Source organism: Amia ocellicauda, chromosome 4 (genome assembly GCF_036373705.1).
Source record: "Amia ocellicauda isolate fAmiCal2 chromosome 4, fAmiCal2.hap1, whole genome shotgun sequence".
NCBI classification, from domain to species: domain Eukaryota; kingdom Metazoa; phylum Chordata; class Actinopteri; order Amiiformes; family Amiidae; genus Amia; species Amia ocellicauda.
In genome coordinates this window covers 594,282-606,526 of record NC_089853.1, presented here as the reverse complement: position 1 = coordinate 606,526, position 12,245 = coordinate 594,282, and the positions used below count along the sequence as shown (strand labels likewise).

The 12,245-nt window shown below is 46.9% G+C and overlaps 2 protein-coding genes across 10 annotated transcripts in view; one reads left to right on the top strand and one right to left on the bottom strand.

The window, feature by feature from the left end:
• Positions 1–7,149, bottom strand: part of LOC136747517 (V-set domain-containing T-cell activation inhibitor 1) — a 38,985-nt gene extending 31,836 nt beyond the window's left edge. For all 7 annotated transcript variants that reach the window (XR_010816525.1, XM_066700384.1, XM_066700386.1 and 4 more), the window contains exons 1-3: positions 7,012–7,149; positions 6,766–6,825; positions 4,550–4,900 (exon numbers count right to left, since the gene is read on the bottom strand). Coding sequence is in view for 6 of the 7 variants with exons in the window: in XM_066700384.1 (XP_066556481.1) it covers positions 4,550–4,900; positions 6,766–6,820 (406 nt within the window). In the remaining variant the exon portion in view is untranslated. The remainder of the gene's footprint in view (positions 1–4,549; positions 4,901–6,765; positions 6,826–7,011) is intronic.
• Positions 7,150–7,162: 13 nt separating this feature from the next.
• LOC136747519 (transmembrane protein 80) lies at positions 7,163–12,204 on the top strand. 3 transcript variants are annotated; one of them, XM_066700398.1, is made up of 6 exons: positions 7,163–7,300; positions 10,205–10,221; positions 10,868–10,961; positions 11,161–11,253; positions 11,548–11,749; positions 11,940–12,204. In XM_066700398.1, the coding sequence occupies exons 1-6, from the start codon at positions 7,228–7,230 to the stop codon at positions 11,950–11,952; spliced, it is 492 nt and encodes a 163-aa protein (XP_066556495.1). In that variant the 5' UTR covers positions 7,163–7,227; the 3' UTR covers positions 11,953–12,204. The 3 variants fall into 3 exon arrangements, with proteins under 3 accessions (XP_066556495.1, XP_066556493.1, XP_066556494.1); XM_066700396.1 differs by lacking the exon at positions 11,940–12,204 and adding an exon at positions 11,829–11,933; XM_066700397.1 differs by lacking the exons at positions 7,163–7,300; positions 11,940–12,204 and adding exons at positions 7,479–7,638; positions 11,829–11,933.
• The last annotated feature ends 41 nt before the right edge of the window (positions 12,205–12,245 follow it).

Below are 12,245 nucleotides of genomic sequence, written 5' to 3'. Positions count from 1 at the left end.
GTGACGACGAACACCTAGGATGTGGATGTGCTGGGCCCATTTCCACGCTCCACCCGGTGCAACAGATATGTGCTGGAGGTCCTCGATTACTTCACTTAATGGCCTGAGGCTTATGGCCCACACATGGAACGCCTGCATCTGCCTCCGAGAAGAGAAGCAAAAATAACAGCGGCACACAAAAGGGGAGTACTGCTAATATGTATTTTTCTAATGCCATTTACTGTTTGTCGTGCAGCATGTTTACCATGGTTAGATCCACGGACCAAAATGATCATTTTACTTGCACAAAATGCGTAGTTAATAAGGAGTTGGCGGAACGAGTACGCGTGTTGGAGGAGCACGTAGATACTCTTACAAATTTAAAAGAGGCCGAGAATTGGCTTGACTCGGTCTGTAGAAACACAGATTCGTCCTCTGTAGCCAGCGAGAGGCCGACACCGGCGGCTGCGCAGTCACAGCAGGATCGCTGGGTCTCGGTAAAGAGAGGCTCTAGAAGCTCGAAATCCAGAGCTAGAGCTCCGGCGCTCCGGTCTCCCATTCGGACCCTGAACAGATTTGAACCCCTCGACGGCGCGTCTGCTGAGAAGGTGCTCATTATTGGAGACTCCATAGTTAGAAATATAAAGATTGTGTCACCAGCAATAGAAGTAAAATGCCTCCCGGGAGCCAGAGTCTCTGACATTGAAGCTAAATTGGACGAATTGCCAGGCGGCGAAGTTTCTACTCTGGTTATTCACGCTGGCACTAACGATATTAGACATAGACTGAGATTTAAAAAAGAAATTTTGCATCGCTATGCAAAACAGCGAAAAAACAATGTCAGAATATAATTGTCTCTGGCTGCTACCAACATTACACAGAGGGGATGAGGCCTTCAGCAGGCTGTCTTCTCTAAATAGCTGGTTGACAAGCTGGTGTGCATCAAATAATTTCGTTTTTGTGAACAATTGGGATTGTTTTTGGGAAAGGCCTGGCTTATACAGAAGAGATGGGCTCCATCCAAGCTGGAGAGGAACGCTAATGTTATCTGATAATATAGCTAGTTGTTTAAAAACATGACTCTTCAGAGCACTCTTCCTTCCTCTCGGGGCCCTCGTTTCAACAATCTAATAAAAGTTAAAACTACAAGACAGAAATTACCTGCTCACATTACTCCTCCCATGTATAAGCTTGCTGTCTTAAACATCCGCTCACTACCTAGCAAAGCAGCCTTAATAAATGACACCATAACTGACACACACATAGATGTGCTCATCTTGACTGAGACCTGGTTAAGACCAGACGACACTATTCCATTAGTAGAAGCCTCCTCTAATGACTTCTCTTACTGCCAGAAGGCCCGTGCAACAGGCCGCGGGGGGGCTGGCCACCATCTACCGCACAGACCTGCGCCTCTACTAAGCCATTAGACAGCTTCGCATCTTTTGAAATTCACCAGGTAGAATTTAGGCTTAATCCACCTCTTCAGCTTATAGCTATTTATAGGCCACCAGGCCCCTATTCCTTTTTTATGACCGAATTTAGCAATCTCTTATCTGACTTAGCCATACATTATGATAAACTCATTATTTTGGGGGACTTTAACATACATATTGACATTAAAAACGACCCCCTCACTGTTAGTTTCTTGTCCCTATTGGAGTCTGTAGGCTTCACTCAGCATGTGTCTGGACCCACACATCATCACAATCACACACTAGATCTAGTTATTACCCATGAGGTACAGATTCACAACCTAATAATATCACCCCAAAACCAGACAATTTCCGACCACTGCCTTATTACATTTGAGCTGCCTGGAGTAGAATTAGACACACAGGAGAGGAATATAGAAACTCGCTGCCTAAATCCCACTGCTATTCATAAATTCACTACCCTGTTGCCAAATGCTAGCTTTATCAAAACAGGATCTGCAGATGAATTATTAAATAATTTCAACAATACACTAAGCACTGCTTTAGATACAGTAGCCCCATTAAGGACTCGACAAATTAAACCAACAAAACACTCACCATGGTTTGACGAACACACTCGCTCACTTAAAACAGAATGCCGTAGATGTGAGCGTAAATGGAGAGAAACAAACCTAGAGGTCTTCACATGGCATGGAATGACAGTATAATAAGATAGAAGCAGCCCTGTCCTCTGCTAGGTCTCCCTACTACTCCAATTTAATAGAGACACATAAGAATAACCCGCGTTTTCTTTTTAATACAATAGCGACACTTACTAACCAGCAGGAAAAGCCTTCAGAGGTTATTCCCCCCCAATTTCACCTGTAGTGACTTCATGGATCATTTCAATAGCAAAGTTAACAGCAGTAGAAAACAGATAGAACAGGAAACATACACAGATACTATAGCTACCCTGCGAAGGGCGCTATACAAATAAAAATGTATTGATTGATTGATTATGTCCTTCTAGACCAGGAGGCCGAGACGGTGGCTGATGCCCTGGTGGAGGGGTTCTTTAGCAGATTCAGAGTCCCCACGCAGCTCCATTCGGACCAGGGAAGAAACTTCGAGTCCTGGATGTTCAGGGAGCTGTGCAACCGCCTGGGCATCCAAAAGACCAGGACCACCCCACTGAACCCGCAGGGTGATGGCCTCATCGAGAGGTTCAACTGTACCCTCGGCGCTCAATTGGTCCTGGTGGTGGCAGCAGACAAGAAAGATTGGGACCTCCATCTGCCCCTGGTCCTCCTGGCCTGTCGAACAGCCGTACAAGAGTCCACGGCCTGCACCCCTGCCCTCCTCATGCTGGGACGAGAATTGCGGACCCCGATGGCCGACGCCGGACCCGAGTATGCCCGAAAGCTACAGAACCGGCTGGAGATGGCCCACCAATTCGCCAGCAAGCAGTTGGAAGCTGCGGGGGTGCGACAGAAGCGGGGATACAACCTCCATTGAAAGGGGCCACACTTCAGCACCGGGGAACTGGTCTGGGTCTTCAGCCTGAAGCGGGTGAAGGGCCGCTGCCCGAAGCTGGACAGCAAGTGTACCATGTTCACCTCCCCCCACGAGGCAAGGCGGTGGTTCTGCACCGGGACCACCTTGCTCCTTATCACGGCCGGGCCCGCCTCAGCTTCCTGGACCCTCCACCTGCTGACCCTCGGCCCACACCTGTTCCCATTCATCCACCCCCTGTTGCCCCTTGTTCCTCCTCTGCTGCCCCTTCTCCACCCTCTGTTGCCCTTGACCTGTCCCCAGTGGCCCCGTCCCCTGAACTTCCCTCCTCTGCCCCTGCTCCCTTTGTGAACAGCAGGCAGCCCAACTCAACCCCAAGTGGCTCTTCCCACTTCCTGTTCGTCCAGCCCGGAACCAGAGGCCGCCAGGACACTTGGCCGAGTTAGTCTGTTCCTCGGGGGCGAGGGACTGGGGAGGGCTGTGTAGCGATCCTGGTGGGTGTCTGTGTGTCTGTGCCAGTAGGGCAGCCCAAAGGTGGGGGGGGGATGTAAAAGTGTGTATGCAGGGTGGGTGAGTCAGTTCGGGGACTCTGTCTGTCTGTCTGTGTGTGTGCATGAGTGTGAATGTGTGTTACATGTGGCGTCTCGTTGTGTTGGGTAAGGGGGGGATGTCGTGGGTATTTGTGTCTGTGTGGCTCCCCCCGTCCCAGGGTGGTACAGAAGGAAAGCAGTGATTGGACGGGAGGGAGACACCAGATAGGGGGTGTATATAAGGGTGGGGTGACACGCCGGGAGTTGAGCTGAGTGGGAGTTTAATGGAGAGAAACATCTGTGTGTTTGGAGAGAATCTGAAGGAAAAAGGGGGAAAGGGGAAGTACCTCTGTAACAGATTAATAAACCACAGTTTTTGTTTTGGAAAACTCTGCCTTGAGTGCTGTATTTTATCAGTGACCTGTAAAAAGGCAAGGTCACTACAATACATTCAATGTGTCATTAACCTCTGAAATTTAACTTTCAAGCTGTCACAGTCCAAAGGCCTGGGGATGACAGGAAAAGTGGGACCCAGTTGCAGGGCAAGGTAGAGGAGGGCAGACAAACGAGGGTCCGATACCGGCAGGACAGGGCAAACAAAGGCAAAGGCAAGACGTGGTCGTGGTCACTGGGAAGGAGCGGGCGATCAGGTAAACAGGGAATCAGAGGAAGTTCAAGGTTGTGGTCGAGGTGTAAATCCGTGAGTTGAGGATACAAGGTTTTCACAAGGCACAGGGAGCCTGCGCGGAGATGTAGAATACACTGACAATACTTTACACTGAATGAGAGTCTTGGGAGGGGTTTATAAAGACCGGTAGGAGAGTAGAGAGTAGCAGGTGTGTGGTGAGTAATCAGAGCGCTTCATGAGAAGATTGACTGATTGAATCTGGGAGAGGAGACAGGTATGGAAAGGGTGATGGCAACCTCTGGTGGGGACAAGTGGGGTGCATTAGACTGTGATTGTCACACAAGCTAACATCTAACATGCACAGTAATTTCTATGCTGTTTAATTCTTTATCTACTTATAGTACAGGACCATTAAAAAAATTGCTTTACAAACTAAAATCACTAGCTTTTCGATTTTTTTTTTAAATGGTAGCAAACATACTCACCCACTCCTTTCAGCTCCACCGCAGTGTTGTTAGACTCATGCTGTGTGTGAACAGCACACCTGTATTTCCCAGCATCTTGCACTGTGACATTTCTCAGCCTCAGGGAATAGTTTCCTGAGCGGATCTCCTCAGGGAAGAGCTCGGCCCGGCCCCTGTAGCGCCGATCCTGAGACTCAGGCCAGCTCTCTCCCTCTGAGAACAGGTGCACCGTTCTGACCGTGTCTGTGTCTGTCTTTGTCCACTGGATCTCCAGCTCCGGCACAGGCAGGGGGATGAGCACAGAGCAGGGCAGCACCACATTGGCCCCCAGCACCGCAGCCACCGGCTCCGCAGGGCCCAGCACTGAGAAACCTGGGGCACAAACACATTCACAAAACTGTACATAGTGTGCAGATATCAGCTCAATTAACTGGTCATTCTCAATGTTGTGTGTTTTCTGCTGTGATTTTCATCAGCTTCTGCCACAACTCAGTTCAGTCACTTGTGTGGCTTCTGTTCTGTTCAGATCTGCTCTCTGACTGTGTTGCAACACATTGTTTTGGAAAAGAATTTGAAATCACTCCCTCAAACTGCAGAGAAGTGGAGAGAAATAAGTTAGGTGTGTTCTAGAATTCTCTTAAAATATTGATTGATTGAAGTTGATTAATTCTGTAATATTGATTGAAGCTGATTAATTTTGTTTGTGTGTGTATGTGTATTGTGGTGCTGTGCCAGAAGGACCGCCCCCGAGGCATTCCCCCACCCTGGACCCCGGGGCAGGTGAATTAAACGGGGGGACCCCTGGCTCTGGAAGTTTCTTCCCTAGTCCGAATGGAGCTGCATGGGGACTCTGAATCTGCTAAAGAACCCCTCCACCGTGGCTCCCCTCCTCCCTGAAACAGGGAGAGGACTGCTTAATGTGTGGAGAGGCAAGGAGGACGGAGCCTGGAGACGTGTAAAGACGTGAGCAACAACACAATACGAATATGGTGCAGACTTTGATTTGTGAGCTGGGACTTACAGACTGTGATTTGGACAGGTAGCTGTGTGTTTGTCTCGTTTGTGTTTATTCACTGGGTGTGGAGAGGGACTAGGTGAGCGATTAGTGAGACTCAAAGAAGAGTTAGGCTGTGTATTTTGTTTGAATCACGATCACTAAATAAATCTTCACTTATTTACATCTGTCCCTGCCTTTGTGAGCACCAGTGTTTCTAGACCCCGTCTGTATATGAGCCCCAGTGCTGTGGACATCCACAGTGGCACAATATATACAATGGCATGTGAGGGGACATATATAAATTAAGACAAGCATTAAAACAATGTGGGGAAGCCCTGCTGCCCCAGCCTGGGTTCAGTCCCATCCTTGTGTATCTGTCTGAGTGTCTGCGCTCCCTGTGTCCATGGGGGTTCTGTCCACAGCCCAATCACTTCACTTGACTGGCTGCTCTAAACTGACCTGTGTGTTTGTGAGGAAAGATTAATAAACACTTAACAACAAAATAAAATGTATGAAAAATGTGCTGTTCATTTAAAAAATTAATCTTAAAATAGACTTACATGAACAACAAACATGAAGTTCAATACAAAAACTCCCAGCAAAGAAATTAAATGATATAATTGTGTCGTTTTTTCATCATAATGATCCACACATTACAGTGAATAAAATATTATAGATTAGATATAACTATTAATTCACTTATTGAATTAAAATGTGCCTTCCTATACTGTACAACTGTGCAGTAGCAGTGGAGATGTCCTGCTGTGGAGATATCTGTTATACACTCTGCTGACTGGGTGCCAGATGAACGGCTCACTTCCTATAAAGTCGGCCATTTTAGTACAGTAGCGCTGAGACCTGGCAGCATCTCACATTTGACATGACTTGACAAGAGATTAAACAGCACAAGACCTAAAGTGCTTCTTCACATCTCTACCAACTCCACATGTACATCCAGACAGCAGGCTCTAGTGTGTGTTCAGTTCTCTACACACAGAGCTGCACCAGAAACCCACACAGGGCAGGAGAGGACTGGTCCCACAACTGTCCCTGCATCGTGTGCCTGCCTGTCTGACGTCAACTGTCATTTCACATTTATTTATATTTCATAAGAAGTTATTCTGCTGTATTACTATTTCCAACATCGTCTTTTTGATACATTCAGCTCCAATGAGCAGGAAAGGCGTTGGCAGTGTATAGATATTAATGAGACATTAATCAGATATTGTGATCACGGTACCTGCAGTGAGAGCCCAGCAGCACACAGCCAGCCATGTCCTGAGGACAGCGGTCATTGCGCCTGATTAAGAGAAGACACATCATTAACACACGCAGTGGACAAAACAGGAAGAGGACAGTGACACTGAACATGAGTTTACTAGTGTAATATCGAGTAATAAACCATTCACACGCTTTATCCAATGGATTTGTGTTTTAAGGAAATATTTCACAATTGTGAAATGTTTAATAAAAAAGGCTGACCCACCTTATTTTATATACGCTCCGTGGATAAGTACCCAGCTTCTCAAAGAAATGGTTTTACTTTCTCTTTCTCTTCGGCTACGATAACCCCGCCGTGTGTGGGTAGTTCAATGGTGTCCCGATAAAGAGTTACACTTGTGCTGTTATAATTGTTTTAATGTACAGCCGTGTGTTCTGGGTAGAGGTTTAGTACAAGAGCTGATCTAAACAGAAATGTGAAATGAGAGACACAGGACAGGGACAGTCTACCGCCAGCGGGGCGGGCATGCGGGACATCCATCAGCTAATAAACGGTGAAATGTTTTCTTTTAAATTTAATTTTTTTAAGGGAGGACTTTATATTGATACATTAAACATTGCAATACATGACTGTTATGTCTATGAACAGTAGTTCGGTCTGATCAGTCTGCTCTACCTCAGCTGCTTGCGCTGCGTCTGCGCAGACCGTGACGTCAGCGCAGACGCCCGGTGACGCAGCTTCACTGTGCAGCCCGGACCTGGACGCGCCGGTACCGAGGCCAGCGCAAGGAGACCCTTAGCGAAGCTGCATTGAACTTCAGGACCTTAACAGCCTTCAAACCGCGGCGCAGAGTCGGTCACTTTGTGTCGAAGCGGCTCAAGATGGCGGCGGGTGAGTGGACGCGTTGCTGCCTGTAGAGTTGAATCCTCGTAAAGAGTACAGAGACACAAGAGACGAGGCTAGCACGTCCCATTGCAACACCTGCCATTGTGGACTGTGAATCCAGTGCAACGTCCCTCCATCACATTGCCGTATGAAAGTACAAACAACTATCAATATTTTATCGCCATATATTTAATGCCTCTACCGCAATAGCAGGTTAAACAATTATATATAGATAGATATATAAAATAATATATAAATATTCATACAAATTGTTTACTTGATTATTAAATTTGTTAAATAATCAAAGCAGAAATGTGTAAACCATTCATTCAGAATTTAATTTATTAAACAGCAAACATGACATGATTTACTGATGACTTCTTTTCAGAAATGTTCTACTGGCTTCTGATCTGGCTCTGATGAGCCACGGAGCTCAATCCTGAGATTGTGCACCCAGCTGCACACCATTCATTCATTCATTCATTTCACTGTAGCTACATTACAATTTCTATATCACAACTAACAAGAACTACTGAAAAGTAATGTTAAGACTGTACAATGCGCTAGTTAGACCTCATCTGGATACTGTGGACAGTTCTGGGCTCCACACTTCAAGAAAGATATCGCTGCTCTAGAGGCAGTTCAGAGGAGCAACCAGACTTATTCCAGGTCTGAAGGGAAAGTCCTACTGAGAGACTGAGGACCTGAACCTTTTCACCCTGGAACAGAGGAGACTACGTGGGGACTTGATCCAAGTCTTCAAAATCATGAAAGGCATCGACCGCATCAAACCAGAGGAGCTTTTCCAGATCAGCAGGGACACACGCACCCGGGGACACAAATGGAAATTGGGCTTCAAGGCATTCAAGACAGAAAACGGGAGACACTTCTTCACACAGAGAGGCGTCACAATCTGAACAAACTCCCCAGCGATGTGGTTGAAGCTGAAAGTTTGGGAACATTTAAAAATAGACTGGATAGGATCCTTGGATCACTTAGATATTAATGGACACCAAACGAGCACGATGGGTCGAATGGCCTCCTCTCGATTGTAAACTTTCTTATGTTCTTACTGTTTATAAACTGCAGGTGATTTCTGGAATAAAACAGCTCTCTAGCAGGCATGGTGCAGCTCATATATTCACACAAGCCTTCATTGTTAATGTTGTGATATTAGGCTGATTAGTTTATTGATGTGTAGCTAAAGGCTTTTTGTTTCTGATCATTTTAAGTGGACGTCTAAACAACCCAAACCCGTCTGATTAAAAACTGCACGACGAGAAATGTCTTAATGAAAATTGTAATGACTTCTCAACAGCTTTAAGTGGAAACTTTCACCTTCACTCTGGTGGGGGTTGAGCTCAAATATGTCAAAGACAATAATGCATCAGTATTGAACTTACATACAACTCTGGAAGAAGTGAAGAGACCAATTAACATTGATGTCTGAACTTGGAGTGGTCTCTTATTGTTTCCAGAGCTGTATAAAACAAACTACATACTTCAAGATACCCTGTAATCTGAAATCTGAAAACAGACAGGAAGTTATTGGCAGACATCTGCAAATGTATTTCACATATCTGATTTTAAAGTACATTTGAAGATATCTTTAAAACATTTAAGAATTTCATTTGACATTCATTTCGAGATAATTCTAAATGTTAATTTGTCCGGCCATACTAATGATGCCCGCTAACTCCAGTATATATAAACTATAAGGCTCTTGGTGAAGCCTGATGTTGTCCTTCTGTACAGTTGTGTGTAGATTATTATTTTTAATCCTGATGTGTGTCTGTTACAACACTGGCGCACACAGACTGAATATTTGACATGAATTAGGGGCAGGTGAGCTATGGTGTAACACAGCAGTGAACAGTGGTGGCTGTCTTTTCCTCACACTGCCACGCCAGCTCACAGTATTAGAGTAACAATTCTCAGGGTCATTGGGGTGTTACTAATGAATTGCCATATTATAAATTAAGTTTTGGAAAAATGTCATGATGGTCCCATGACCATCCCAAATGTGAAACTATATCAAGCTGCTTCAATCAGGACACAGATTAAGGTGTGTGTGTGTGTGTGGGGGGGGGTATATGTGGGTACATGTGTGTGGTTCAGAGAGCATTAGTTTGAGTAATGAAGTATAAGTTTGAGTATTAAATTATTAGTTTGAGTGATTAAGCATTAGTTTCAGTGATTGAGCATTAGTTTGAATGAATTGGCAACAGTGTGCAATGCACTGAGCTTGTGATGAGATGAGGGTGACAGTTCGTTCAGAGTCCCCAGTACAGCCAGGCCTTCGCTGAGGGTCACGGTGTGAAGAGACGGGCTCTCAGTGCCACAGCTCCGGAGGAAGAGTCTGGATACTAATGAGCTGTTAGACAATTAACTGCCATATCTGTATAATTAAGAGAAAATCACATTACAGATACAAGTGTGCCCAAGTTTGAGTTGGTGGTGCAGGTGGGAGTCTGTGTCTCAGTGTGACTCTGTGTCTTAGTCTGACTTTCTGTGCATGTCTTAGTGTGGGGGGTCTGTGTTTCAGTCTGACTCTGTGTCTGTGTCTCTGCAGGGAGAAGAGCTGCTGTCGTATCCTTTTCATACTGAGGCTCATATTCCAGGTGTCAGATCAGGAGGAGCAGCCAGTGACCAGAGTCTTAGGACAACTCACCCCACACCCACACTCACAAGCACACACACAACTGTACACATTTGACAGCACGAACACGCACACACACACTGACACACATACGTACACACACTGACACACACTGACACACACACATACACACACACTGACGCACACACAAACACACACACACCTGCATGCTTCCTACCTGGAGTCCTGCCGGCTCGAACACAGGAGAGAGGAGAGTGTAGGGAGACGCAACACTGGAGCAGCATGTCTGATATTGTACTTAGCGGCGCTGTAGTGCTGGTGCCCAGTTACTGCTGTTACTGTTGCCCCAGTCAGTGTGTGTGTGTGCTGTAGTACTATTACCCCAGTCAGTGTGTGTGTGTGTGTGTGTGTGTGTGCTGTAGTTCTATTACCCCAGTCAGTGTGTGTGTGTGTGCTGTAGTTCTATTACCCCAGTCAGTATGTGTGCTGTAGTACTATTACCCCAGTCAGTGTGTGTGCTGTAGTTCTATTACCCCAGTCAGGGTGTGTGTGCTGTAGTTCTATTACCCCAGCCAGTGTTGTTGTCTGGTTTTCCTTTACCCCCTCCTGCCCCAGCTGTCCTCGGTGCCCCTGCAGCTACTGCTTTATTTGGGCGGGGTCTACTTCCTGTTCTACTTCCTGTCCACCCTGCTCATGATCATCTACAAGAGTGAGTGACAGTTCCTGCCCCCCCTCACACACACTGCTCTCAGTCAGTATATTAATCCAGGTGTGTTAGTCTGTGCTGTGTGTCAAGCCACGTGTGTTAATTGGGCCGTCCTGTATATTATTCCATATATTACTCCAGGTGTATTGATCTGGGCTGTGTTTATCCAGGTGTGTTAATCAGGCTGTGCTGGGTGTTGCAGGCCAGGTGCTGAGCTTCCCTGATGGGCTCCTGGCCCTGGACCTGTCTCTGCTGCTCCTCATGGCTGTGCTGGAGGCTGTCCGGCTCTACTGCGGTGAGGGACACGGCACTGCACCTCTCTCCTCTCTCTCCATCTCTCCTGCTCCTCTCCTCTCTCTCTCTGCATCTCTCTCCTCTTCTCCTCTCTTCTTCCCGGCTTTCTTTCTCATCAGTCTTCATCTCTCTCTCGTTCGCATTCTGTAGGGAGTTGTAGTAGAATCCTAACTCTCTTTCTCTCACGGTTTCTCTGCTGTCCTCCACCTGTCACTCCTGGCTCTCACTTTCTCCTTTCTGTCCACCTCTCCCTCTTACCTCTCCCTCTTACATTTCTCTCTCTCTCTGTGTCCAGGTGTGAGGGGTAACCTGCAGGAGAGTGAGCTGTGGGTGGGGGGTGGTCTGGCCGTGGCCCTGATCTCTGCGCTGCTGTGCGTCTACTTCCTGCTCTGGCAGGCCTTCGTGCTGCGCGCTGACATCATCATGAGCGCTGTGCAGCTGACCGTCCTCGCCCTGCAGGGGGTGCTGGGCCTCGCTGCCATTGCCAGCTTCGCCAGGTCAGACACTGGCACACTCACTCTGATACACAGACACACACACACAGTCAATGACTCAGTTTATCACTCCAACACACAGATGGACAGACGGAGAGACAAACACAGACAGATGGACAGACATCACTCAGCACAGACACTGTGGAGCTCCACCTCTCCCTGCGCTGTAACTCTGCCGTGTTGTTTCCTGCAGTGCCAACTCCTGAGTGACAGGCCAGTCTCCTCTAAACCCAGGCCCCGCCTCCCAGCACAGCATCTGACCCACACCAGCTCGGCCTCTCACAGGACTGGAGCACAGAACTGCTGTCATACTGAACAGCGGCCGGCAGGGGGCAGTGTCTCAGACTCTCAGCACAGGATGTCCATCACCAGTACAGAGCTGATATTAAACTGAAAAGAAACTAACGCAGTATTTTTATATGGGTTGTAATAAATGTATATGATGTTTAAGATGTAAATTGTGAACCCTGAATAATATGTGTTGTCCGATGAGAGCAGA

What these genes read in the sequence shown, in the direction of transcription:
- LOC136747519 (XM_066700396.1), top strand. Translation starts at nt 7,228, where the DNA reads ATGAGAGACACAGGACAGGGACAGTCTACCGCCAGCGGGGCGGGCATG. An exon ending in GGCTGTCCGGCTCTACTGCG is followed by an intron (nt 11,254 to 11,547) that starts GTGAGGGACACG and finishes CTCTGTGTCCAG; the next exon opens with GTGTGAGGGGTAACCTGCAG. An exon ending in GCCATTGCCAGCTTCGCCAG is followed by an intron (nt 11,750 to 11,828) that starts GTCAGACACTGG and finishes TCCAACACACAG; the next exon opens with ATGGACAGACGGAGAGACAA.